The 24276-nt window shown below is 42.4% G+C and overlaps 1 protein-coding gene and 1 non-coding gene across 6 annotated transcripts in view; one reads left to right on the top strand and one right to left on the bottom strand.

Annotated features, from left to right (window-relative positions):
• DNAAF9 (dynein axonemal assembly factor 9) overlaps positions 1-24004 on the bottom strand; it is a 164671-nt gene extending 140667 nt beyond the window's left edge. For 3 of the 5 annotated variants that reach the window (XM_077948979.1, XM_077948978.1, XM_077948980.1), the window contains exons 1-2: positions 23594-23795; positions 87-166 (exon numbers count right to left, since the gene is read on the bottom strand). In XM_077948979.1, coding sequence (XP_077805105.1) covers positions 87-166; positions 23594-23676 — 163 coding nt within the window. In that variant the 5' untranslated portion in view covers positions 23677-23795. 5 annotated transcript variants of the gene reach the window in all.
• Positions 1883-2094, top strand: LOC114670716 (small nucleolar RNA U3). The gene has a single exon (XR_003720408.1). It is a non-coding gene; the product is annotated as a small nucleolar RNA U3 (small nucleolar RNA).
• Positions 24005-24276: the final 272 nt, after the last annotated feature.

Below are 24276 nucleotides of genomic sequence, written 5' to 3'. Positions count from 1 at the left end.
CTTTGGTCCTATTACTAATACCTTCCTGTGAACAAAAAAAGCCAAGGTGCCCCAGCCCTGAGTCCCACCTTGTTAAAAGCACTGACCTAGGATGCACAGGATCCCATCCGGCCGAGACTTGCTGCTCTGGGTCAGGATGCTCTGAACCTGCCGAAGTCGGCTGCAGCTGCAACAAGAACAGAAAATGGTCCCCTGAGTGCCAGGACAGCCCCATGAGAAAAGCAGCATCCTGTGTCCCACAATGGAGGCATGAGGAAGAGGAATGACTTTGCTAGGGATGGAAATTGATTCTTGTGTTGTTCTGGTATCAGAAACATAAAATGCATTGGGAAGGTTTCCCTTCTCTTTTATTTTCTGGAAGAGATTGTGCAGAATTGGTCTGAAGACTAAGTCTGACCTGCTGATTACAAACTCCTCAACAGAGGATGAAGCCAAAGTCCCTCTCTCACGGTCAATGGTGGAAAGCATTAAGACTCAGCAGCTGACTCCAAGAATTTCCAATGACGTTTCATTTTTGAAGACTTTTCAAAGAAGAGTTTCCACACTGATCATTCCACTTGTGGTCATCAGTCTGTCTCAAAAACAAATGCAAACTAAACCCCCAAATTGGCCTGAGGACCTAAACAAAGCTCTAATTCATCCTCACAGCTACCCATATGGTGAGTGTCAGCAGAGAATACTTGCTTCCATTTCTGTGCAGACCTATTATTCCTTCAGCCCTAGGGATAGCCCTTTGCTCAAGCAAAATGTGAGGCACTCTCAGACATTCACATTACTTCTAAGGACCCCATTCTCTCCATACCCATCCCCTTCTTCCCAGAAGCTCCAGAGAGAGGCACCCGATTTCCTGCTCAAGTCTGATCCTTCCACCTGGTCTCCTCATCATCTCCAGGTCCAGGATCTGCCTCTACTATTCATTCCCTAACACTTTTTTATTTTATTTTATTTTATTTTATTTTTGAGATGGAGTCTGGCTCTATGGCCCAGGCTGGAGTGCAGTGATCTTGGCTCACTGCAACCTCTGCCTCCCAGGTTCAAGTGATTCTCCCGCCTCAGCCTCCCGAGTGGCTGGAATTACAGGTGTGAGCCACCACACCTGGCTAATTTTTGTATTTTAGCAGAGATGGGGTTTTGCCATGTTGGCCTGGTTGGTCTCGAACTTCTGACCTCAGGTGATCCGCCCACCTCATGCCTGCCACCACGCTGGCTTCCTAACACTCTTATATATTTTCTCTACAGTCAATACAATCCCAGTCCTACCATATCATTATTAACTAAGAGCCTCTACAAACCAACTACACTAACTCTTCCACCCATGAAGCTAGGCGTCATCCCCATCCCTCACTGAATCTCCTCCAGTACACTGCCTTACATTCACCTCAAAACAGTATTTACAGCCAAACTACAGTATTTCTCTTCACTAATTCCTGAATTCTTTTGCCCCACTGGATTCTTTTTTTCTTTTTCTTTGAAACGGAGTCTCACTCTGTTGTCCAGGCTGGAGTGCAGTGGTACAATCTTGGCTCACTGTAACCTCCGCCTTCTGGGTTCAAGCGACTCTCATGCCTCAGTCTCCCAAGTAGCTGAGGTTATGGATGTGCACCACCATGCCTGGCTAATTTTTGTACTTTTTAGTAAGAAGGTTTCACCACGTTGGTCAGGCTGGTCTCAAACTCGACCTCAGGTGATCCACCCGCCTCAGCCTCTCAAAGCGCTGGGATTAGAGGAATGTGCCACCACACTTGGCTGCCCTGCTGGATTCTTTTGGATGTTCCTATGCCCCAACTCATTCGCTCCATGACTTAGTGGTCTTCATCACTATCTTCCATGAAGAGTTTCATAGTCTTCCATGTGATATCAAAACTAGACAAAGACAGTACCAAAGACTGTACTTTCAGGGATCATTTCTATAATTCATTATTAGAGAGGTCTCTCTGAATGAATAAAGCACTAGAAACCATAGAAAGGGGCACAGTGGTCTCTCCTGAGCATAAATCTGGTTTTTCATGTTGCTTTGCTGCAACTGCCATTCGCCTTTGATAACTGTTTTCTTCCTCTGGGAGAGTAAGAGGGAGAGGACGCTGTCTGAGTAGTTTCCTTTTAATCATCAGTCAAAAACAAAAAGTATCAAAAAGAAAGAAACCTACAAACCAAAATCCATCATGAATATAGATTTAAACACCCTGCCCTTTTTTGTTTCTTTTTTTTAAGAGATGGGGGTCTCATTAATGTTGCCTAGGCTGGACTCGAACTCCTGGGCTCAAGCGATCCTCCCTCTTCAGCCCTCCTGAGTAGCTGGGATTACAGGCGTGCACTACCACACCTGGCAATTTTTTTTTTAAATTAAATGTAAACACGCTTAACAAAATCTAGTAAGTAAAATTCAGCAACATGTAAAACAACTATACACTAGGACCAAGTGGAATTTATCACAGGGATACCTGAGGCTGGTTCATTATTTATGAATCCATCAATGTAACCCTTCATATTAACAGGCTAAAGAAGAAAAATCACAAAACCAAAAAACTGATGCAGAAAAATCATTTAATAAAAACCAACACCCATTCAAAATAAAAACACTCAGAATTGATGGATATCCCAACTACATTAATTTGATCTTTATAAATTATATGAATGTACCCTGAAAATGTGTGTATCTATTATGCATCAATTTAAAAAAACAGAAAAAAAAGCCACTCAGAAAACTAGAAATAGTTTCCTCAACTTGATAAAGATCATCTAAAAAAACCCACCAAGCAAAGTTTGTAATTACACATAATGGTCAAAGTCTGAATGTTTTTCCTGTAAGGTCAGGAAGAAGATGAGCATGTCTACTCTCATTATTCCTATTTAACATAATACTGGAAGTTCTAGCCAACAGAATGAGGCAATAAAAGGAAGTAAAAGACACACAGACTGAAAAGAAAGAAAGAAAACTGTTCCTATTTGCAGATATGTCCTATTTGTAGATGACATGATGATCTCTGTAGGAAATCTTAAGGATTTTACCAAAATTCCCAGAACTAGTAAGTGACTTCAACAAAGTTTCAAGATACAAGATCAACATATAAAAATCAACTGTAATTTTTTTTTAGAGACAGGGTCTTGCTCTGATTTCAGCTTGGAGTGCAGCAGTGTGATCATAGCTCACTGCAGTCTCTAACTCCTGGATTCATGGGCTCAAACGATCTTCCTACCTCAGCCTCCTAAGTAGCTGGAACTACAGACACATGTCACCACACAAGCTAATTTTGAAAAAAAAAATTTGGAGAGACAGGGTCTCACTTTGTTGCCTCCCTAAGCTGGTCTTGAATTCCCAGCTTCAAGTGATCCTCCCACCTTGGCCTTCCAAAGTGATGGGACAATTGTAACTTTACAGGAAACCAAAATTTAAAATATAATACCATTTATAATATCTTAAAAATTAAATACCTAGTTATAAACCTAATAAAACATGCATAGAACTTACATGCTAAAAACTACAAAACTCCGATTAAAGAAATGAAAGAAGAATTAAATAAACAGACATACCATGTTCATGGATTAGGAACCTCAACACAGTACTGATATCAATTCTCCCCAATGTGATAAGTTTTAACACATATGAAAATCCAATTTTTTTTATAGATGTAGAAGAGATTATTCTAAAATTTACATAAGCCAGGAACAGTGCTACTTGTCTTAGTCCCAGCTATTAGGAGGCTAAGATGGGAGGATCACTTGAGTCCAGGAGTTGGAGGCCAGCCTGGGTAATATAGTGAGACCTCATCTCTTAAAAATAAAATAAACAAATAAAACCTATAAGGAAAAGCAAAGGAACTAGAATAGCTTAAAATTTTTCTGAAAAAGAAAAAGTAGGAGGAATCACTGTACCCAATGTCAAGACTTACTGCATAGCAAAGTAATCAAGACTGAGTGGTACTGGCTAAGGGACACACATATAAGTCAATGCAATAGATAGAGTAACCAGAAACAGACCCACACAAGTACAACTAACTATTTTTTAACAAAGGCACAAAAACAATTTAATGTTGGATGGATAGTCTTTTCAATAAGTAGAGCTAGAGTAACTGGATATCCATAGGCAAAAACATAAACCTCAACCTTATACATTATACAAAAATTAAAGCATCATAGATCTAAATGTAAAATTATAAAATCTTTGGAAGAAAACAGAAGAAAATATTCTGGATCTAGGATTTGGTGAACAGTTCTTCACACCTGACACCAAAAAGTGTGATCCATAGCAAAAAAAATGATAATGTGGACTTCATTACAATTTTAAAGTTTTGCTATGAAAGACTCTGTTGAGAGAAGGAAAAGACAAGCTACTGACTGGGAGAAAATATCTGCAAACCACATATCTGAAAAAGAACCTTATATGGAATACATAAAGAACTCTCAAAACTCAACGGTAAAAAAAAACCCAATTAGAAAATAGGCAAAAGGTATGAAGAAACAATTTGTCAAAGAGGATACAGAAATGGCAGAGAAGCCCCATGACAACATGTTTAACATCATTACCCATTATGGAAATGCAAATTAAAACCATGAGATATTACTATACATCTATTAGAATGGATAAAATGAAAAATAGTGACTTCCAAACAGTGAGAATTCAGAGAAACTGGATCACTCATATATTTCTGAAAGAAATTACAGAAGACAGCAATAAATGAAGATACCCTCTGTTCATGCATTGGTAGACAATATCGTTAAGCTATCAAAGTTACCCAAAGCAATTTACAAATTCAGTGTAATCCCTTCTCAAATCCCAATGGTGTTTTTTACAGAAGTAGAAAAATCCATTCTAAAATTTATATGGAATCTTAAGAAACTCTGAATATCCAAAACAATCTTGATAAAGATCAAAGCTGTAGAACTCACACTCCCGATTTTAAAACTTATTACAAAGCTACAGTCATCAACAGTGGGATACTGGCATAAGACAGACATACAGACCAATGAAACAGAATAAAGAGACCAGAAACAAACCCTCACATACCTGGTCAAAAGATTTTTGACAAGGATGCCAAGACCACTCAATAAGAAGTCTTTCAAACAAATGGTACTGGGAAAACTAGATATCTAAAGAATGAAGTTGGACCTTACCATACACCATATAAAGAAATTAACTCAAAATGTATCAAAGACCTAAACATAGACCTAAAACTATAAAACTTTCATAAGAAACTGTTCATAAGAAAACAAAAAGGAAAATCTTTGTGACATTGGATTTGGCAATGAATTCTTGAAAATGACACCAAAAGCCCAGGCAACAAATTAAAAAATATATAAACTGGACATTTAAAATTTAGAACTTCTGTGCATCAAATGACACAACCAACAGAGTAAAAAGACAACCCATCTATATAACTCAACCACCACCACCAAAAAATCCAATTCGAAAATGGGCAATGAAGCCGGGCAGGTGGTTCATGCCTGTAATCCCAGCACTTTGAGAGGCCGAGGTGCAGGACCACTTGAGCCCATGAGTTTGAGACCAGCCTGGGCAACATAGGGAGAATCTGTCTCTACAAAAAGTAAAAAAAAAAAAAAAAAAAATTAGCTGGATGTGGTAGCACGTGCCTGCAGTTCCAACTACTCACAAGGCTAAGGTGAGAGGATCATTTGAGCCCAAGAGGTTGAGGCTGCAGTGTGAGCTGTGTTCACACCACTGCACTTTGGCCTGGGCAACAGAGCAAGACCCTGTCTCAAAACAAACAAACAAACAAAAAAAGGGCAAAAGACATTTCTCCGAAGAGGATATGGAAATGGCCAAGCACATGAAAAGAAACTCAACACCACTAATCATTAGAGAAATACAAATCATAACCATAATGAAATATGACTTCATATCCATTAGCATGGCTACTATCAAAAAACTAGAAAATAACAAGTGCCATCAAGGATTTGGAGAAATTAGAACCTTTGTGCACCATTGGTGGGAACGTAAAATTGTGCAACCACTATGGAAAACAGTATGGCAGTTTCTTAAAAAATTAAAAATAGAATTACCACATGATCTAGAAATTCCATTTCTGGGTATAAATTCCAAAGAATTGAAAGCAGGGACTGAAAGAGATACTTGTATACCCATCTTCATAGAAGCACTATTTGCAACAGCCAAAAGATGGAAGCAACCCAAAGTGATAAACAAAATATGATATATACACACAATGGAATATTACTTAGCATTAAAAAGGAAATTCTGACACATGCTACAATATGGATGAACCTTGAGAACATTATGCTAAGTGAAATCCAGCCATAAAAGTACAAATTCTGTATGACTCTACTTTTTTATGAGGTACCCAGAATAGTCAACTTCACAGAGACAGAAGGGAGGCAGAATGGTGGTTGCCAGGCGCTGGATGGGAGAGGGAATGGGGAGTTACTGTTTAATAGGTATAGTTTCAGTTTTGCAACACGAAAGGTTGTGTGGATGGATGGTGGTGATTTTAGTTTAACAATGTGAATGTCCTTAGTGCCACAGAATTGTACACTTAAAAATAGCTAAAATGGTAAATTTTATGGTATGTGTATTTTTCTTGGTTTTTTCTCTTTTTTTTTTTTTTTTTTTTTGAGACAGAGTTTCGTTTTTGTTGTCTAGGCTGGAGTGCAATGGTACAGTCTCAGCTCACTGCAAACTCTGCCTCCTGGGCTCCAGTGATTCTCCAGCCATAGCCTCCCAAGTAGCTGGGATTACAGGAGCCTGCCACCCATTCCAGCTAATTTCTTTATATTTTTAGTAGACACGAGGTTTCACCACATTGGCCAGGCTGGTCTCAAACTCCTGACCTCAGGTGATCTGCCCTCCTGGCCTCCCAAAGTGCTGGGATTACAGGTGTGAGCCACTGTACCTGGCCTCGATATGTGTATTTTAACACAGTTGTTAAAAAATGGTCTTTGAGATGGGGTCTCACTCTGTTGCTCAGGCTGGAGTGCAGTCGCTTGATCACGACTCACTGCAGCCTCAATTTCCTGGGCTCAGGTGATTCTCCCACCTCAGCCTCTTGAGTAGCTGGGATTACAGGTGCACACCACCACACCCAGCTAATTTTTCTATTTTTTGTAGAGACGGGGTCTCGCCATGTTGCCCAGGCTTGTCTTGAACTCCTGGGCTCAAGCAATCTGCCACCTTGACCTCCCAAAGTGCTGGATTATAGGCGTAAGTCACTGCACCTGGCCAATTTTTAAAATTTTTTTAGAAGTTAAAAAAAGTCAGCTGGGCATTGTGGCTCATGCCTGTAATTCCAACACTTTGGGAGGCTGAGGTGGGAGGATCAATTGAGGTCAGGAATTTGAGACCAACATGGGCAACATAGCAAGACCCTGTCTCTACACAAAAAAAAAACGAAATAGTTTTTTAAAAGTCAGCGTTATATAAAACAAAAACAACAGAGAGGGAAAATTCTTATAGTGTAAAAGGGATTAAAGAATAACAACAAAATGCAATCTATGAACTTTAATTTTTTTTTAGAAAAGAAAAACAGGCCAGGCATGGTGGCTCACGCCTGTAATCCCAACACTTTGGGAGGCCAAGGCAGGAGAATCACCTGAGGTCAGGAGTTTGTAACCAGCCTGGCCAACATGGTGAAACCCCGTCTCTACCAAAAATACAAAAATTAGCCAGGCGTGGTGGCGTGTGCCTATAATCCCAGCTACCCAGGAGGCTGAGGCAGGAGAATCACTGGAACGCGGAAGGCAGAGGCTGCAGTGAGCCGAGATCACGCCACTGCACTCCAGCCTGGGCAACAATGCAAGACTCCATCTCAAAAAAGAAAAAGAAAAACAGGAACAAAAACAGGGAAACATCTGTGAGACATCTAAGAAAACTTGAATATGGACTGTGTATTTGATGCCATTAGGGATCTACTGTTAATTTTCTTAGGTATGGCAACATTATCATGGTTATGTAGTAGGATGTCCTCTATCTTAGATGCATAAGGAAATATTTAGAAGTGAAATGTCATGATGTCTGTAACTTACTTCAAAAAGGTTTAACATAAAAGAAGACAGATTGAGGAAAAGAAAAGAGACAAACCACATATGGCAAAATGTTAAAAATTGTTGAATTTATCTGGTGGGTATAGCAAATATTCATTGTACTATTCTCTCATTTTTTTTTTTTTTTGAAGAGAGAGTCTCATTCTGTTGCCCAGGTTGGAGTGCGATGGCACAATCTTGGCTCACTGCAACCTCTACCTCCTGGGTTCAAGTGATTTTCCTGCCTCAGCCTCCCTGTAGCTGGGATTACAGGCGCGTGCCACCATGCCCAGCTAATTTTTGCATTTTTAGTAAAGACAGGGTTTCACCATGTTGGCCAGGCTGGTCTCAAACTCCTGACCTCAAGTGATTTGCCCGCCTTGGCCTCCCAAAGTGCTGGGATTACAAGTGTGAGGCACTGCGCCTGGCCTTCTCTCACATTTTATATATGGTTTGAACACTTTCATGATAAAAATATGGGGGTGAGAGGAAAGAAAGTCTCAGAAGCAGCAAGGCTGAAACAGAAAGACGATCAAGATTAAAGTAAGAAAAACTTTTTCTGGGCAATGAAGATTGCCTGCCTTTCCCCACTTTTTCATGTTTAGTAGAAGGCTGATCTCGCAATCATTCTCTGCACTAGAAATAGTTCATCGAGTTGGTCCTCTGGCCCACTTCCCAACCCATCATACAGTAGGCTGCTTTGCTGCCAAGGTTACCCAGAGCTCTTTGGTTTTCAAAGTTACAACCAGCAAGTGACAAAAGCATGAAAAGGTCAGGTGACCAAAAAAAAACCAGCTCCCCAACTACTGCTGTACAAAGCCAAGACAATACTGAAAACAGTTTCCTTTCCACAACTATGTTATCCAAATAAAGTGCAAGCATATAAAAATGCTGAAAGACTTTCTTCTCAGAAATAAATTGTCCTAATTAGTGTTTTATTTTATTATCAAATGGTGAAACTAAATTCTTTCTTTCCTTTGTATATTTTCTTGCTTCCCAAATTTAATTATTAACCAGAAGATAGTCTTTTATTCATCACTATACCATGAAATGTGTCACTTAATTATTTACCTTTTAATTAAAAAAAAGAAAACCTAGTATTTAAAAACCCACAATGACTCCCGGCAGCTGGAATTAACTACTGTTAACATTGTGGCATATTTGCATTTTTCCACATTACGGCTTTTTAAAATTATGTATGTTGAATATTTACTGTCTATTTTGAGGGACAAAAGGGAATATTACCTAAAAATCTAAAGTCATCATTGATCCTCACCCCCTAGAGGTCACCACTATGAGTTTGCTGTGTATCCAACCAGTCTTTTCTTCTTCTTCTTTTTTTTTTTTGAGACGAGGTTTCACTCTTGTTGCCCAGGCTGGAGCGCAACGGGGTGATCTTGGCTCACTGCAACCTCTGCCTCTAGGGATCAAGCGTTTCTCCTGCCTCAGGCTCCTGAGTAGCTGGGATTACAGGCATACGCAACCATACCTGGCTGATTTTGTATTTTTAGTAGAGACGGGTTTCTCCACGTTGGTCAGGCTGGTCTTGAACTCCTGACCTCAGGTGATCTACCCGCCTCGGCCTCCCAAAGTGCTGGGATTAGAGGCATGAGCCACCATGCCCGGCCATCTTTTTTCTTTTAGTAGAAATATTCAAAGATCGGGCACAGTGGCTCACGTCTGTAATCCCAACACTCTGGGAGGCCAGGCATTCAACACCAGCCTTCGCAACAAGACCTCATCTTTACAAAAAACAAAAATAAAAAAATTAGCCAGGCATGGTGGTGTGTGTCCGAAGTCCCAACTACTTAGGAGGCTGAGGTGGGGGAATCACTCGAGCCCAGGAGTTCCAGGCTGCAGTGACTGCGCCACCGCACTCAAGCCTGGGCAACAGAGTGAGCCTCTATCTATAGAAAGAAAAAGGAAGAAAAAAATTTTTTCAAACATATGCCATACCCAGCAATGACACTGCCCTCTATCCCCCAGGTCTACCTGAGCATGGCTGGCACATCCTGGGTAGACAGTCCATGGTCACCAATGACTTTATAAGTTTCACCTTTAGAAGACGCATAGACTCAGCAGACCCAATAACGCAGCTTACGTCAAAGATGCTGCTTTCTATTATAACTTTTTTTTTTTTTTTTTTTTTTTTGAGACGGAGTCTCGCTGTGTCTCCCAGGCTGGAGTGCAGTGGCGTGATCTCGGCTCACTGCAAGCTCCGCCTCCCGGGTTCACGCCATTCTCCCGCCTCAGCCTCCCAAGTAGCTGAGACTACAGGCGCCCGCCACCACGCCCGGCTAGTTTTTTGTATTTTTAGTAGAGACGGGGTTTCACCATGTTAGCCAGGATAGTCTCGATCTCCTGACCTCGTGATCCACCCGCCTCGGCCTCCCAAAGTGCTGGGATTACAGGCTTGAGCCACCGCGCCCGGCCCATATTATAACTTATTTCTGATTTTCACTGGATTCAGACTCAGAATTTAGACACGATAGATGACTGACAGACGACAAGAAGAAACCAAGAGCTAAACAGATGTAGTTTGCCGAAGATCACAAAGCTAAGTAAAGATTAACATCATCAGAACCTAAATGACCAGGTACCCTGACTCTGAACTTTTTCTTTCTGCTGAACCCCACTGTTTTCCTGACAATAAAGCCAGTCATGGGTATAATATACTTGAATTCTAAACAATCATCTCTGTTCTTCCCAGCTTATATGTAAATAGTTAACTCACTGCTCACTGCTATTATAACAACTGCTGCATGAACAGCCAGTATGTTTTCCTGTTTATATTTCATTATCCTGCTTCCCTGGAAACGAAGAAAACAATTGGAAATTTTATTTTTACCCAGTTTTTCTCCAAGATTGATGCTTTCTTTATCTTGAAATTAAACAATTAAAATACTATATATTCTTCTTATATCCTGTACACTTTGTGTTTTGAATGTTTTACAAAGTGAATCCTCATATACCATCTGATTCATCTCATAGAAAACTGACACGAACAATTTGGTATGCAACTCTCAGTAATACATAGTTTGGGTGTTTTTTTGTTGGGGAAGTATTTGTTTTTACATAAACAAAACAATAAAATATGTCACTGCTCTGCAACATGCTTTTTTTCACTTAACATTATACCTCGGAGATCTTTCCAGCTTAGTACATAGAACTGAATCTCATTTTTAAAACTGCTGGCCAGGTGCGGTGGCTCATATCTGATCACTAATGATGTTGAATACCTTTTATTTATTTATGTATTTATTTATTTATTTTTGAGACAGAGTCTTGCTCTGTTGTCCAGGCTGGAGTAAAGTGGCACAATCTTAGCTCACTGCAACCTCTGCCTCCTGGGTTCAAGCAATTCTCCTCTTGAGTTTAGGAGTTCGAGACCAGCCTGGTCAACATGGCAAAACTCTGTCTCTACAAAAACTTAGGCATGGTGGTCACAGGGGCATGCCTATGGTCCCAGCTACTCAGGAGGCTGAGGTGGGGAGACTGCTTGAGCCCAGGAGGTTGAGGCTGCAATGAGCCGAGATCGAGCCACTGCACTCCAGGCTGGGCAACAGAGTGACATCTTGTTTCAAACAAAACAAAACAAAAATAAAAAATAAATCACATAAAACTGTTGTACTGTGTTCTTTTGTTTTTATTTAACCAGCTGCTATGATTGAATATTCAGGATTTTTACTATTTATGCTTGCTATTGCAAACAATGCTATGGTGAGCAACCTTTTATGTCCATCTTTGGCACAAACACAAAAGTTTCTGCAAGGAAGAGATCTAAAAGTAGCACTGCCAGGTTAAGAGGTGCCTGCATTTTAAATTTCGATAGGTGTTGCCAAATTGTTCTTTTAAACCATTTACCTATAATATGCCAGAGTACCTGTTTCCCACAAGTTTCTAAATTATGTGTTACCACTCTTCAACTAATGCCAAATTAGTGGCTAGAATTCTGAGTTACAACTCACACTTCCCTAATTGCAAGGGAAGTTGTCAAATGTTTATTGATTATCTACATTTCTTTTTCTGTGAGTGCATAGTCATATTCTTTACCTACTTTCTAGTCAGTCATTTGAGTTTCTTCAGAATAATTTACATATTTCATCATATTTTAAAAGTTGTATTGGGCCGGGTACAGTGGCTCACGTCTGTAATCCCTGAACTTTGGGAGGCCGAGGCAGGTGGATCATCCGAGATCAGGAGTTCAAGACCAGCCTGGCCAACATGGTGAAACCTCGTCTCTACTAAAAATACAAAAATTAGCTGGGTGTGGTGGCACATGCCAGTAATCCCAGCTACTTGGGAGGCTGAGGCAGGAGAATCACTTGAACTTGTAATTTGAATGTCATCAGGAATCTGATATGGACTGGCTGTGTCCCCACCCAAATCTCATCTTGAATTGTAACTCCCATAATTCCCATGAGTCATGGGAGGAACCTGGTGGGAGGTAATTGAATCATGGGAGTGGGTTCTTCCCTGTGCTGTTCCCGTAATAGTGAATAAGTCCCATGAGATCTGATGGTTTTAAAAATGGGAGTTTCCCTGCACAAGCTCTCTTCTCTTGTCTGCTGCCATGTAGGATGTGCCTTTCACCTTCTGCCATGATTGTGAGGTCTCCTCAGTCATGTGGAACTGTGAGTCCAATAAACCTCTTTCTTTTGTAAATTGCCCAGTCTCAGGTATGTCTATCAGCAGCATGAAAACAGACGAAAACAGAGTCCGTTGCATTTTTTTTTTAAAGAACTTGCTAAACTCTAATTAGTCCTAACAGTTTTGTCTATTGTCTTAAGTTTTCTGGTTAGTAAATCAGAGCAGTTTTCTCTCTTTTTTTATTTACAATTTATTTACAGTTTTTATTTCAACTCATTAATTCATCAACTTTTTATTGAGCACCTACTGTGTGCCAGGCACTGTTCAGAGCACGGGGGATTTAGCAATGAACAAAAGGACAAAAAATCCTTGAAACACAACCAGAACTTAATTTTAAGGGAGGAAGGCGTGAGGGAGGAGAGACAAACTAAATAAGTAAGTAAAACATACTTGTCATATGGTGATAAGTGGGAGGTTGTGAGTCCTAAGAGGAGGGTAGAGTGCAGTTTAAAAGATGAGGAAAGGCCTCATCAAGAGTACCTTTGCATAAAGACCTAAAGGAAGTGAGAGCACAAGCTATGCAGCAAGGGAAAAGGCCCTGAAGGGAGTGTCACTGAGCCTGTGTGGCTGGAGCAGAGTAGGTGAGGAAAAGAGTAGCAGATGAAAAGGAAAAAAAAAAGTATGTGTGTGTGGGGAAGATTAGTTAAGGTCTAGTACTTGATTATTTCAGCTTTTACTTGTAGTGCTTAGAGTGCTTCAAAAAGAGGTATGACATAAGAAAAGATGTACATTTTAATAATATCACTCTATTTGCTGTGTTGAAAACGGACCGAAGGGGGATAAAAGTTGAACCTGAGAGACCAATTAAGACTCTACTGCTGGAGAGGCATGGTGGCTCATGCCTGTAATCCCAGCACTGGGGGAGGTCAAGGAGGGCAAGGAGTTTGAGACCAGCCTGGGCAACATGGCAAAATCCTGTCTCTACAAAAAACACAAAAATTAGCCAGGTGTGGTGGCACACATCTGTAGTCCCAGTTACTCAGGAGGCTGAGTTGGGAGGATTGCTTGAGCCTGGGAGGCAGAGGTTGCTGTGAGTGGAGATCACAACACTGCACTCCAGCCTGGGTGACAGAGTGAGACCCTGTCTCCAAAAAAAAAAAAAAAAAAGAGTCTACTGTAATAATCCACTCAATAGATGATTATTTCTTTTGCTTATCTTATTACATTAGCTGGAACCTTATTATATTAGCGGTTTAAATCAGGAATGAGTGTTAAATTTTAAGCAGATTTTTTTGGGGGGAGCATCTACCAGTCTATTAACTTCATTAATAGATTTCCTAATAATGAACAATTCTTGCATTTCTTGGACAAAGCCTACGTGTGCATGAAGTAGTACTGTTGTTTTACCATACTTCTAGATTCAATATACTATTGTTTTACTTATGATTTTTGTATTTGTAGCTCTCCTTTGTGCTTTCCTAATCAAGTACCAGGATTATGCCAGCCTCAGAGAATGAGTGGGAAAGCTTTCTGAGGACTATACTCCACTCAGCACACTTTCCATTTCTATCTCTCCTGGTAATACATTCTGTGACCCTTCCAGGCCAGTGCCCCATCATGATTTATCCAGGTGCAAGTCAGGTCAAGTGGAGTCCTTTCCAGGGCTCTCACTCTAAAGCTAGAAGAGAAATGGCCTCCAGGATCACGGTGCAGGAAGAATGTGGTTTGGGGCTACGATAATCATCTTCCCTGCCTTGGGGAAGATATATTCATAGAAGAATGCGCAACCAGGTAGTGAGAAGCAGGTGAGAGACAGCATGGACAGAGTTAACAGTTCTGATAGCAGAGTCTTGGCTCCAGTCTCTAAGGCACTAGTTCCAGCAACTCTTCCTATAAGTCTATCTCCCCACTATCCTTTCCAGTCAAATAAGCCAATACATTCCATTTTTTACTTAAATCCTTTGAATTGGATTTCTGTCACTTGCAATGGAAAGCATTACTATAAAATCAATCCCAGGAAGTATTTAGGGTTGAACCATACTGGTGTCTACACATTATTTTGAAAAGCATTAAAAAAAATTGGATGGATAGAGAAAAGGATCTGCCTTATATAAGGCATATATAGCAGATATATTAAGTATAGAATCTAGGTATGGTATATACAAATGTTCACTGAACAATTCTTCAAACTTTTCTGTACTTTTGAAATGTTTCACAATAAAATGTTGGTGGCGTTTGGGAATCAACAGCACAAGTAATAAAAGCCATATTGGCATTAACCTAGACTTTAGGTGCTGATTAAAAAGAGCTCATTGTAGGACTGCTATGGGTTTAAGAAAACTGGCCCTGCATTAACGCAGCAATCATTTACCTCCCTTTGCAAAACTAGAGATATGGAGAAAAGGCAAAAAGGTGGGATGTGCAGTAAGGCAATAAATGACACTTCCCACTGATGTCTTTGCTGGAGGAATAACCTGCAGTGGAAAAAAGCTAGCCAATGTTCCTGCTGTCATAGCTAATACATGGTTGACCGATGACCATAAGGTGTCTCAAACTGAAGGGACAAACACACAGACACATGTGATATGCCTGAAAAATGTGCTTGCATCATTGAATTATTCAATGATTTAAATTTTCTCCCAGTACTTTCATGTAGCTTACTAGACCCATTAGTAATCCTAAGCAATGTAAACTTCATTCCACACAGCTACCTCCCTGGTAAAAATAAACAGTTGACTAATCCGTATCCATTCTCCTCTTCTTTCTTAGTAGAGTACAACTTTATTTGGGGCAACAATAGGTCCAGGTCCTTTGCCTCCAGAGTTGATCAATGTTAGACATACACAGAAGTCATCAAGTAGAAGCTTCCAAGACAGCTCTCTAAAGGGAACTGACTCAACAAGGAAGGAAACCCCTTCTGTTTCCGTTTCTTGTCTGACAGACGTAATGGCTGGAGTTCCTATAGCCATTCTGTGATCATGAGCTACGGTGAATATAGAAGCCACCTGCTAAAAGACAGCAGAACACAAACATAGAAGAGGCCTGGTTCCCTGATGACTCTGTAACAGGACTGGCCTGCCTTTGAACTAGACAGACATCTTCTTAAAGTCATTATTGTTAAGCATCTTGCCAGCTGCCAAACTTAGTTCCTGATAGGCCACCTTCTCTAAAATGGTTAAAACTCATGTCCAATAGCAACTCATGTCTACACACATTTCATGAATTGGTATGCATGACACTCTACAAACTAAATTCCAGAACTTCAGAAAATGTTACCCATCACAAATGGAAAATGTTATCTGGAAGTTTGTTCACTATATTCTAGTGTATACAACACTTTATTTTCCATTTTCTTCCTTTTCTCTGGCATTCTCTTAATATTTCCTTACTGAACCTGTTCTTTGTAAAGTCAGTTTCACAGGTCTTCAGTCACAAAGCATTCACAATTCCTTTCCTTCACTTATTTGACCACTAAAAACATGCCAAATCTAAATGCAATGTGAAATCCTGAGTTGGATCCTGGAACAGAAAAAGAATGTGTGGAAAAACTGAGAAAATTCAAATAAAAGCTGGAGTAGTAAACTCCAAGTAAACAAAAATTTACTAAGTAAACAAATCTATTATACCAATATTAATCTCTTAGTTTTGATAAATGCACAAGGGTTATATGTAAGATCTTAATATTAAGGGAAGCTGCATGAAGAGTATATAGGAACACTCTGCACCATATTTGAAATTCATCTATAAATCTAAAATTACTTCAAAATTAAAAGTTAAAAACAAAAAGAAGGCCAAACGAGCTGCCTTTTCTTCAAAACAGAGCAAAAAATCACAGATAACAATTTTAAATATCCAAGTTGCAAACCCTGCTTCGCTTTTCTTTCTTTTTTAAAAATTTTATGGCAAAAACAATAATTTAAGCTGTGTTACTTAAAGGGCATTTGTGTCTCATTCACTCCCCTCTCCAAAGGTCAGAACCTCAGAGAAGGCCCCACAAGCTGTGAAACACTGTTAAGATAGTATGTACTATTAATGCCACAATACTCACTAAATAAGAGTCCTCAGTATACTGCCATCACAGATACAAGTGAAAAGGAAGTTATATAGGCCTCTAACCCTGGATGAGAAATAAAGCCATACAAGTCTAAGTAAGCATACCCTTTATAGGCACCACACCAAGCCTTCCTGGCCAGCATCCAAGTAAACTGGAGGCTGAAGCTCCACATTTTCAGGTATTCCAGGGCATTGGCTTGCTTTGTGTTTTGAGTTTTCTTAAGGCTGTGACCATCTGCACTGTAGTTATTACTTCTGTAAATCTGTAAATCCCCCAAGAGAACCAGGGGTAATGGCAGCTGGCTAACACCTGAAGAGATAACTAACCTCTGCGAGGCTTTAATTAAAGTGCTTTCTCTAGAGCATCACTATCATGAATCACTTTCCTTTTTTTTAAAAAATTTTTGAGACGGAGTCTTACTCCGTTGCCCAGGCTGGAGTGCAGTGGCACGATCTCAGCTCACTGAAACCTCTGCCTCTTGGGTTCAAGCAATTCTCCTGCCTCAGCCTCCCCAGTAGCTGGGATTACAGGCACCCGCCACCAGGCCTGACTAATTTTTGTATTTTTAGTAGAGATGGGGTTTTTCCAAGGCCAGGCTGGTCTTCAACTCCTGACCTCAGGTGATCCACCCACCTCAGCCTCCCAAGTGCTGGGATTACAGACATGAGCCACAGCACCCGGCCGATGAACCACTTTCTTACCACCTAGCTCACAACTACGATTCTTCATTCTCTGAATACCCATGAAATTTAACATAGCCCACAGCTTCACCTGTAATTATTCTCTATTCATTCAATAAATCATTATTGGAGCAGTGTTTCATAATAGCTAACATTAGCAGTTCAAACTCAGCGAGTTCTACGTGCCAGACACCAATCTAGGCAGCAAGGGAAACAATGTGGGAAATGGCAATTAAAAATAATCCCAGCCCCCTGGTACTTTCCAGGGGTGATAAAGAAGGTTCTTCCCCATGACCCTCTTGACAATAAAGAAATCCTACCTATGTCACCCAAGCTACCTTGGTATGGGGAGGGGGTGATCGTGGGGAGGGTTCCCCGCCCCCTTTCGATATAGGAAGATCCGTAGAATCTTTCTATAGAAGATGGTAGAAGGGACCCCAGCATAGGAAATCCTTAATCAGATTGTTTTGCTAGAGCACATCCTCCAGTAGCTTCTTCGTAAAACATGCATGGGAGGTCAAATTTTGAGAACTCACATGTGTGAAATATCTTCATCCTTTCTTACACTTGCCTGAGAGTTTGGCTGGGTGCAGAATTCTGGGTGGGAATCTATTTTCCTTCAAAAGGCACTCTTTGCTCCACTACTTCCTAACTTCCAATCCTGCTAGAATCCTAGGATTCCTGATCCTATCTAGATTCTTTTGTCTTTATGGTGCTAGAAAATTTCATGATGCTATGCCGTGACATGGGTATCTTTATTTTAAACTGACAGGTAAAACTGTAGGTATGTATATGTGTATCTGATGTTTTGAAGTATATATACATTGCGGAAAAGTTAAATCTAGCTAATTAACAAATGTATCACCTCACATAGTTGTTTTTGTGATGAGTACACTTAATATCCACTCTGTTTGCATTTTTCAAGAATATATCATCATTAACTACAGTTACCATGTTGTATAACCGATCTCTTAAACTTATTCCTCTACCCAACTGTAATTATGTATCCTTCAAACAGCATCTCCCCATCCCCGCTATACCCTAACTATCACTATTCTACTCTCTACTTGTATAAGATCAACTTTTTTTTTTTTTTCTTGACCCAGGACCTCGCTCTGTTCCCCAGGCTGGAGTGCAGTGGCATGAACACAGCTCACTGTAGCCTTGACCTCTTAGGCTCAAAAGATCCTCCCATCTCAGCCTCCTGAGTAGTTGGAATCACAGGCGCATGCCACCAAGCCTGGCTAATTTTTTTTTTTTTTAATTTTGTAAAGATGGGGTCTCGCCATGTTACCCAGACTGGTCTCAAACTCATGGGCTCAAGCAATCCTCCCACCAGGGCCAAGATCAACTTTTTTAGATTCTACCCACATATGAGTGAGATTATGTGGTATTGGCATGGATATTTTAAAATTTATTGTGCTAGATTCTTGGCAAGTCCTTTCAATCTGGAAATGTATGTCCTTTGGTTCTAAGAAATGTTTTTTTTTTTTTTTTTTTTTATCATTTCTTCATGTCTTCAAACAATAACTACTTGCTATCTCTCCCTGTTACCGACATCTAAAGATCCCTAGGTCATTCTGTTAATTCATGATAATCTCAATATTCACCACGATCTTTACCTCTCAGTGCCTTGATTCCTCCACTTCCAATGGTGGTGTCCTTTACCCTACTTCAGCTATTCCCTTCCACATTGCCCACATCCAAGCAGCTCAACGCAGCTGCAGGAAAAGCATACAACTATGCTAACTAGGGTCTCACCTAGGTTTATAACTACAGACATCAAATGGGCATTACGTGCTGCCTGGAAATTCTAAAACTTTTCCTTATTTTCAACTCATTCTTCCCCATTCTCTTGGATGAATCCGACACCTCTCTTCATTTTTAGCTGAAGACCTTCCTTCTTATTTACCTGAGAACACAGAAGTAATCAGAAGAGAACTTCCACTTTCTCTCACCAACCAGCATTTGGGTTCACATAATCTGCCACCAACGAATTGTGTCTGCATTGCTCCTATCTAACTTGAGACCAACATCCCCATTTACATACTAGATCCCATTCCACCTTACCTACTCAAGGACTTCACCCTTGCAAGTGTCTCTTCTCTTTAGTCATCAATTGTCCCTCCCTACTGCATCAGCCCATCAATTTACAAACATACTATAATGTCTGCCCATCTAAAAACAAAAAGAACTCAAACCTCATGATCTTCCAACTACAGCCCCATTACTCTGCTCTCCTTATAACCATCCTCAAAAGAATATCACTATGACTGTCTATATTCAGTGTCTTCAATTCTCCTCTCATTTTCTCCTTTGTAAATTAATCAATTTATTTTTTGAGAGACAGGGGTCTTGCTATGTTGCCCAGACTGGACTTGAATTCCTGGACTCAAGGGATCCTCCCACCTCAGTCTTCCAAGTAGCTGACTTACAGGTGACCGGCTTCATTTTCTCTTGAACCCACTGCACCAAAACTGTTCTTGTCAAGGTCACTAGTGACCTCCACATTATCGAATCTAATTGTCGATTATTAGTCCTTTTTTTTTTTGACATGGAGTTTCACTCTTGTTGCCCAGACTGGAGTGCAATGGCACGATCTTGGCTCCCCGCAACCTCCGCCTCCCGGGTTCAGGTGATTCTCCTGCCTCAGCCTCCCAAGTAGCTGGGATTACAGGTGCCCACTATCATGCCTAGTTAATTTTTTTTTTTTTTTTGAGAAGGAGTCTCGTTCTGTCGCCCAGGCTGGAGTGCAGTGGCGCGTTCTCAGCTCACTGCAACCTCCGCCTCCCAGGTCCACGCCATTCTCCTGTCTCAGCCTCCTGAGTAGCTGGGACTACAGGCGCCCGCCACCACGCTCAAACTACTGACCTCAGGTGATCCATCCGCCTGGGCCTCTCAAAGTGCTGGGATTACAGGTGTGAGCCACCGTGCCCAGCCTGATTATTAGTTCTCACCACACTATCAACAATCTCATTCAGCTTTCGATGTCTATTTCCGATTATTCTCCCACCTCGGAGGTAGGAAACCATTTTCTCTCAGAACTTGGAAGACACTGCTACGCTGTCTTTTCTTCTTCTAGTGTTCTTAATACTAATAAATGGCAACTCCATTCTTTCAACAGCTGAGGCAAAAACCGACTAGGCCTTCTTGTGTTATTGTTCCTTCGGCCCTATTTCTTCCTCAGTACTTATATCTCACCATTCTATATTATGATTTTTACTGTTATTGTCTCTTCCCATTTACAAGAGTTATTTGAGGGCAGGGGACTGCCGTATTTATCTGAATCTACAGCACCTAACACAGTACTTGTTGCATTATTTATATAAAGAAACAGTGAAATTTAAGCTATTAAAGAAGTCCCAAGCAGGAACAGATCCCTCTACAGAAAAACATTTTGAAGTAGGAAAGTATATTTCAGCTAGATTTCCACTGGTTCCTTAGCATTGGTCCAGATAGGTTAGTTTATACCTTGGTAATAATTCCAAAATCCCAGTGGTGTTTCACTTCTTGCTCAACCTACCTGTCAAGCACAGGTCACCTGGAAGCTCACTCTGGGGCCTCAACTGATGGGTGGCTGCCATTTGCAGCCCCAACAGCTACCATGACAGAAGGAAAGAGAATGGAAAACTACACAACAGAAGCTTGTACCATGAAAGGCTACACAGTATTCCCACGCATTTCACTGACCAAAAGCAACTCTCAAGGCCATACCTAACTTCAAAGAAGCAAGCAAGTACAATTCTACTACATGCTCAAGAGACAGAAACCAAAAATACCTGGTAACACTGATGACTATCACATACTTAAAGAGAAGCCTCTAATTCTGAGCAACAACATTTTAATTCTTGATCTCCATTCTCCATCTGTGAAAATGAACTACCGTGCTAGAACCATACACTTGCAGAACTATCTATGGGTCTTAGGAATGTCACTTCACCAGTTAGGTTTGCCCCTTTCATCACTCAGCAGTCAGCAGCCAAGCCATATATGGGTGACAGGAAAGTGCTAGAAACATTCAATGTCAAGAGTAAGGGAAAGGCTTGAATGGGCAAGAAAAGCACGTTCAATCATGTAGAAGTGGGGAAAGGAGGGAAGCCTTCAGCAAATTTCTTTCACCAAAGGTATTGGGCAGCTAGGCCTTGCGGTTCCTTGCACTATTCCTTGTCTGAAATCAAACAAGTTTCATTCAAACCACTTGATAGAGGATTTGGAGTGCGGGTATGATCAGTAAAGTGAGCCAGCATACTTCTGTTAACATGGAATCACTACTTTAAAAGAATAAATAAAAAGCACATGGTCATGCTATTAAAAACAAGAAAGGCAGCAGTTAAGAGACGGATTCTAAGGTAGAGATGATTTTTTTCCCCCTAAAGGTCTCAATAGACTCAAATCCAAACTCCTAAGCACAAGACGATCTGGGATAAACCTCAAGTCTACATAGAGCCTAGATTTAACGGATGGCTGTTCTAAAGTATCCTATGCAATTCAAATACTTTGCTATACAAATTCAAATACTTTGCTTCAGACAGTGAAACTGGCAGAAATGTTGCAAAGGATTGGAGATGGTTACCACAAGCAGTTAAACTTGGAACTGTAAAGCCCACAAGGAATTACATTGAAGGGCAGAGCAGGAGTTCAAAAATGTCACTTGACAGATTTCGAAGCAATTTAGGACTCCTAAATGCAATGTTTCATTGGTATCTACCTCCCATCTTCCCTATCCTTTATTTGTTCAACAAACATATATTGGACTCTGGGATGTGGAAAGGAATGCAGGGAAGTAAAAAAGAAACAGGTTTCTAAGAATCAGTTTCTTGTTCTGCAATAATTTGGTCTAGTTAAAGCAAACAACCCCAAAAAACAGATCAGCAAGCAAAGTTAAAACATATGCCTTAAGTACCATAACAAGAATATAAGAAAAGCTGTTCTAACAGGTAGACTGGCAACCTCCTTTCAAGGGAACAATACAACATTTGCTTTGCTATGTGGCCAGAATAAGAAAAAGCAAACAACAACAAAACCCTCTCCTGTTTTAATGACAGTTTAGAGGTACCAAAGCTCATGGCTCGCATTCTCTCTCTCCCTCTCCCTCTCAAAGGTCTCTGCTGCAACCCCTCCATCATTCCAACCTCCACACTGCGCCGGCGCCCCACAACAGCTCCATCACAAACAATGCCCAGACTAACAAGGTCAGCACCAAAGGCATAGGGCACAGAAATCGGAAACGGATCTTCCTATATCTAAAGGGGGCGGGGAGCCCTCCCCACGATCACCCCCTCCCCATAGCGAGGTAGCCTGGGACTGTGTCTCTACGGTAAGGGGCCCGGCGCCCGCCGCTTTCGGGGGCTCTAAGCCTCTTTCCCCTATTTACCCAGCTTTTCCTCCTGCGTCCCTAATACCTCTACTTCCTCCCAACCTGAGCTCCCTATTGTGGAGTGAGGGGGCGTCGCGATGCAGGCTGAGGCAGGGGGAGCTGGGGATACGCGTAATAGGGGAGATGCTGTCATTATGTACGTAGGGGGCGGGGGACACTCTAAGCAAGCCGTTGTCAAGGGCAAAGGCTCTAGAGACCCACGACAGGGGGCTTTCTAGGTAATCCACTTGGGGATTCTACACAAGGGAGCTACTGTGTGTGTGGAGGTGTGAGTTCTCTAGAGGTAGCAGTTTCTGGGGGAAACATTCCATGGGGAAGGCGAGTGAGTCATTTATAGGGAAGCCTCTGTGGGGTTCTGTGTAGAAGAATCTTTCCTGGGAGAAACGTTCTATGGGGGTGAGGACGTCATAACACGGTCTTCACAGAGAACTGTTGTCCATAGGGGAGCCATTGTGGGGAAACCGTTGCAGGGTTGTCTATCGGGGAGCCACCGTGGGGAAACCGTTGCAGGGTTGTCTGGGAGCCATTGTGGGGAAACCGTTGCAGGGTTGTCTATAGGGGAGCCATTGTGAGGAAACCGTTGCAGGGTTGTCTATAGGGGAGCCACTGTGGGGAAACCGTTGCAGGGGTGTCTGTAGGGGAGCCATTGTGGGGAAACCGTTGCAGGGTTGTCTGTCTGGGAGCCATTGTGGGGAAACCGTCGCAGGGTTGTCCAAAGGGGAGCCATTGTGGGGCCTCTACAGAGGGCGCCGTTCCTGGGAAAACATTTCTCCCTGAGCTGTTCAGGAAAGAACCATCCCGAGGAAGCCATGTCGCACCACGCCCTGCGGCGAGAGGCGTCGCTGGACCCCGACAGCCCGCATCCCCCGCCCGGCCGACCCTCGGCTGCCTCGCCCCGCGTACCTGACGGACGGTGACCCGCGGCTGGAGCCGCCAGGGGACCGAGCGCGGGGCAGCCCCAGCCGGCGCGGGGGGTACACGTCCATGGCGGCGGGCTGCCGGCGGCGGGCGGCGGAGGAGGACGGTGCCGCTGCGAGGGTCTCTGTGGCCCGCGGGGCGGCTCCAGGCTGGCTGCGGCCGGGCGGGGCGGCAGGGCGTGCCGGGTGGGAGGGGGCGCGGCGCGCGGGGCCCGGCGGGGGCGGGGGCGGGGGCGGGGAGGGGCGCGCGCGCACCAAGAGTGGATGGGGGCGTCGGGAGCGGCTGGAGTTGGGGGTCGGCGCACTGCCACAGGGACCCCACTTCTTAAGCGGCGACGCCGCCGGGCCGGATGTTGGGAGCGCGTGTCCGCAGGGTGAGGGTTGCCACAGCGCCGCCCTGCTTCGTCCTCAAGCCCGACATCATAAAGCGGGGCTCTGCGCGGCGCCCCCCGGCCACGCACACTGACGCGCCCGGGGGCGGAGCCTCTCCCAGCCCGGCCCCGCCCCTCCGGCTCTGCCCGCCCCGCCCCGCCTCGCCCCGCCGGGCCAGCCCACGCCTCCAGCGAAGTCTTCCGCTCCGGCTCCCGGGTCCAGCGCTCCTCCTCCGCACCCGGCTCGCTTCCCTACTCTCCGGAACGGGTGTCTTCCCGCCTCCTGCTCATCAATTCT

Source organism: Macaca mulatta, chromosome 10, assembly GCF_049350105.2.
Source record: "Macaca mulatta isolate MMU2019108-1 chromosome 10, T2T-MMU8v2.0, whole genome shotgun sequence".
In the NCBI taxonomy this organism is placed as follows: domain Eukaryota; kingdom Metazoa; phylum Chordata; class Mammalia; order Primates; family Cercopithecidae; genus Macaca; species Macaca mulatta.
Note: the sequence above shows the minus strand (reverse complement) of the source record. Positions and strands in the feature narration are given on the sequence as shown.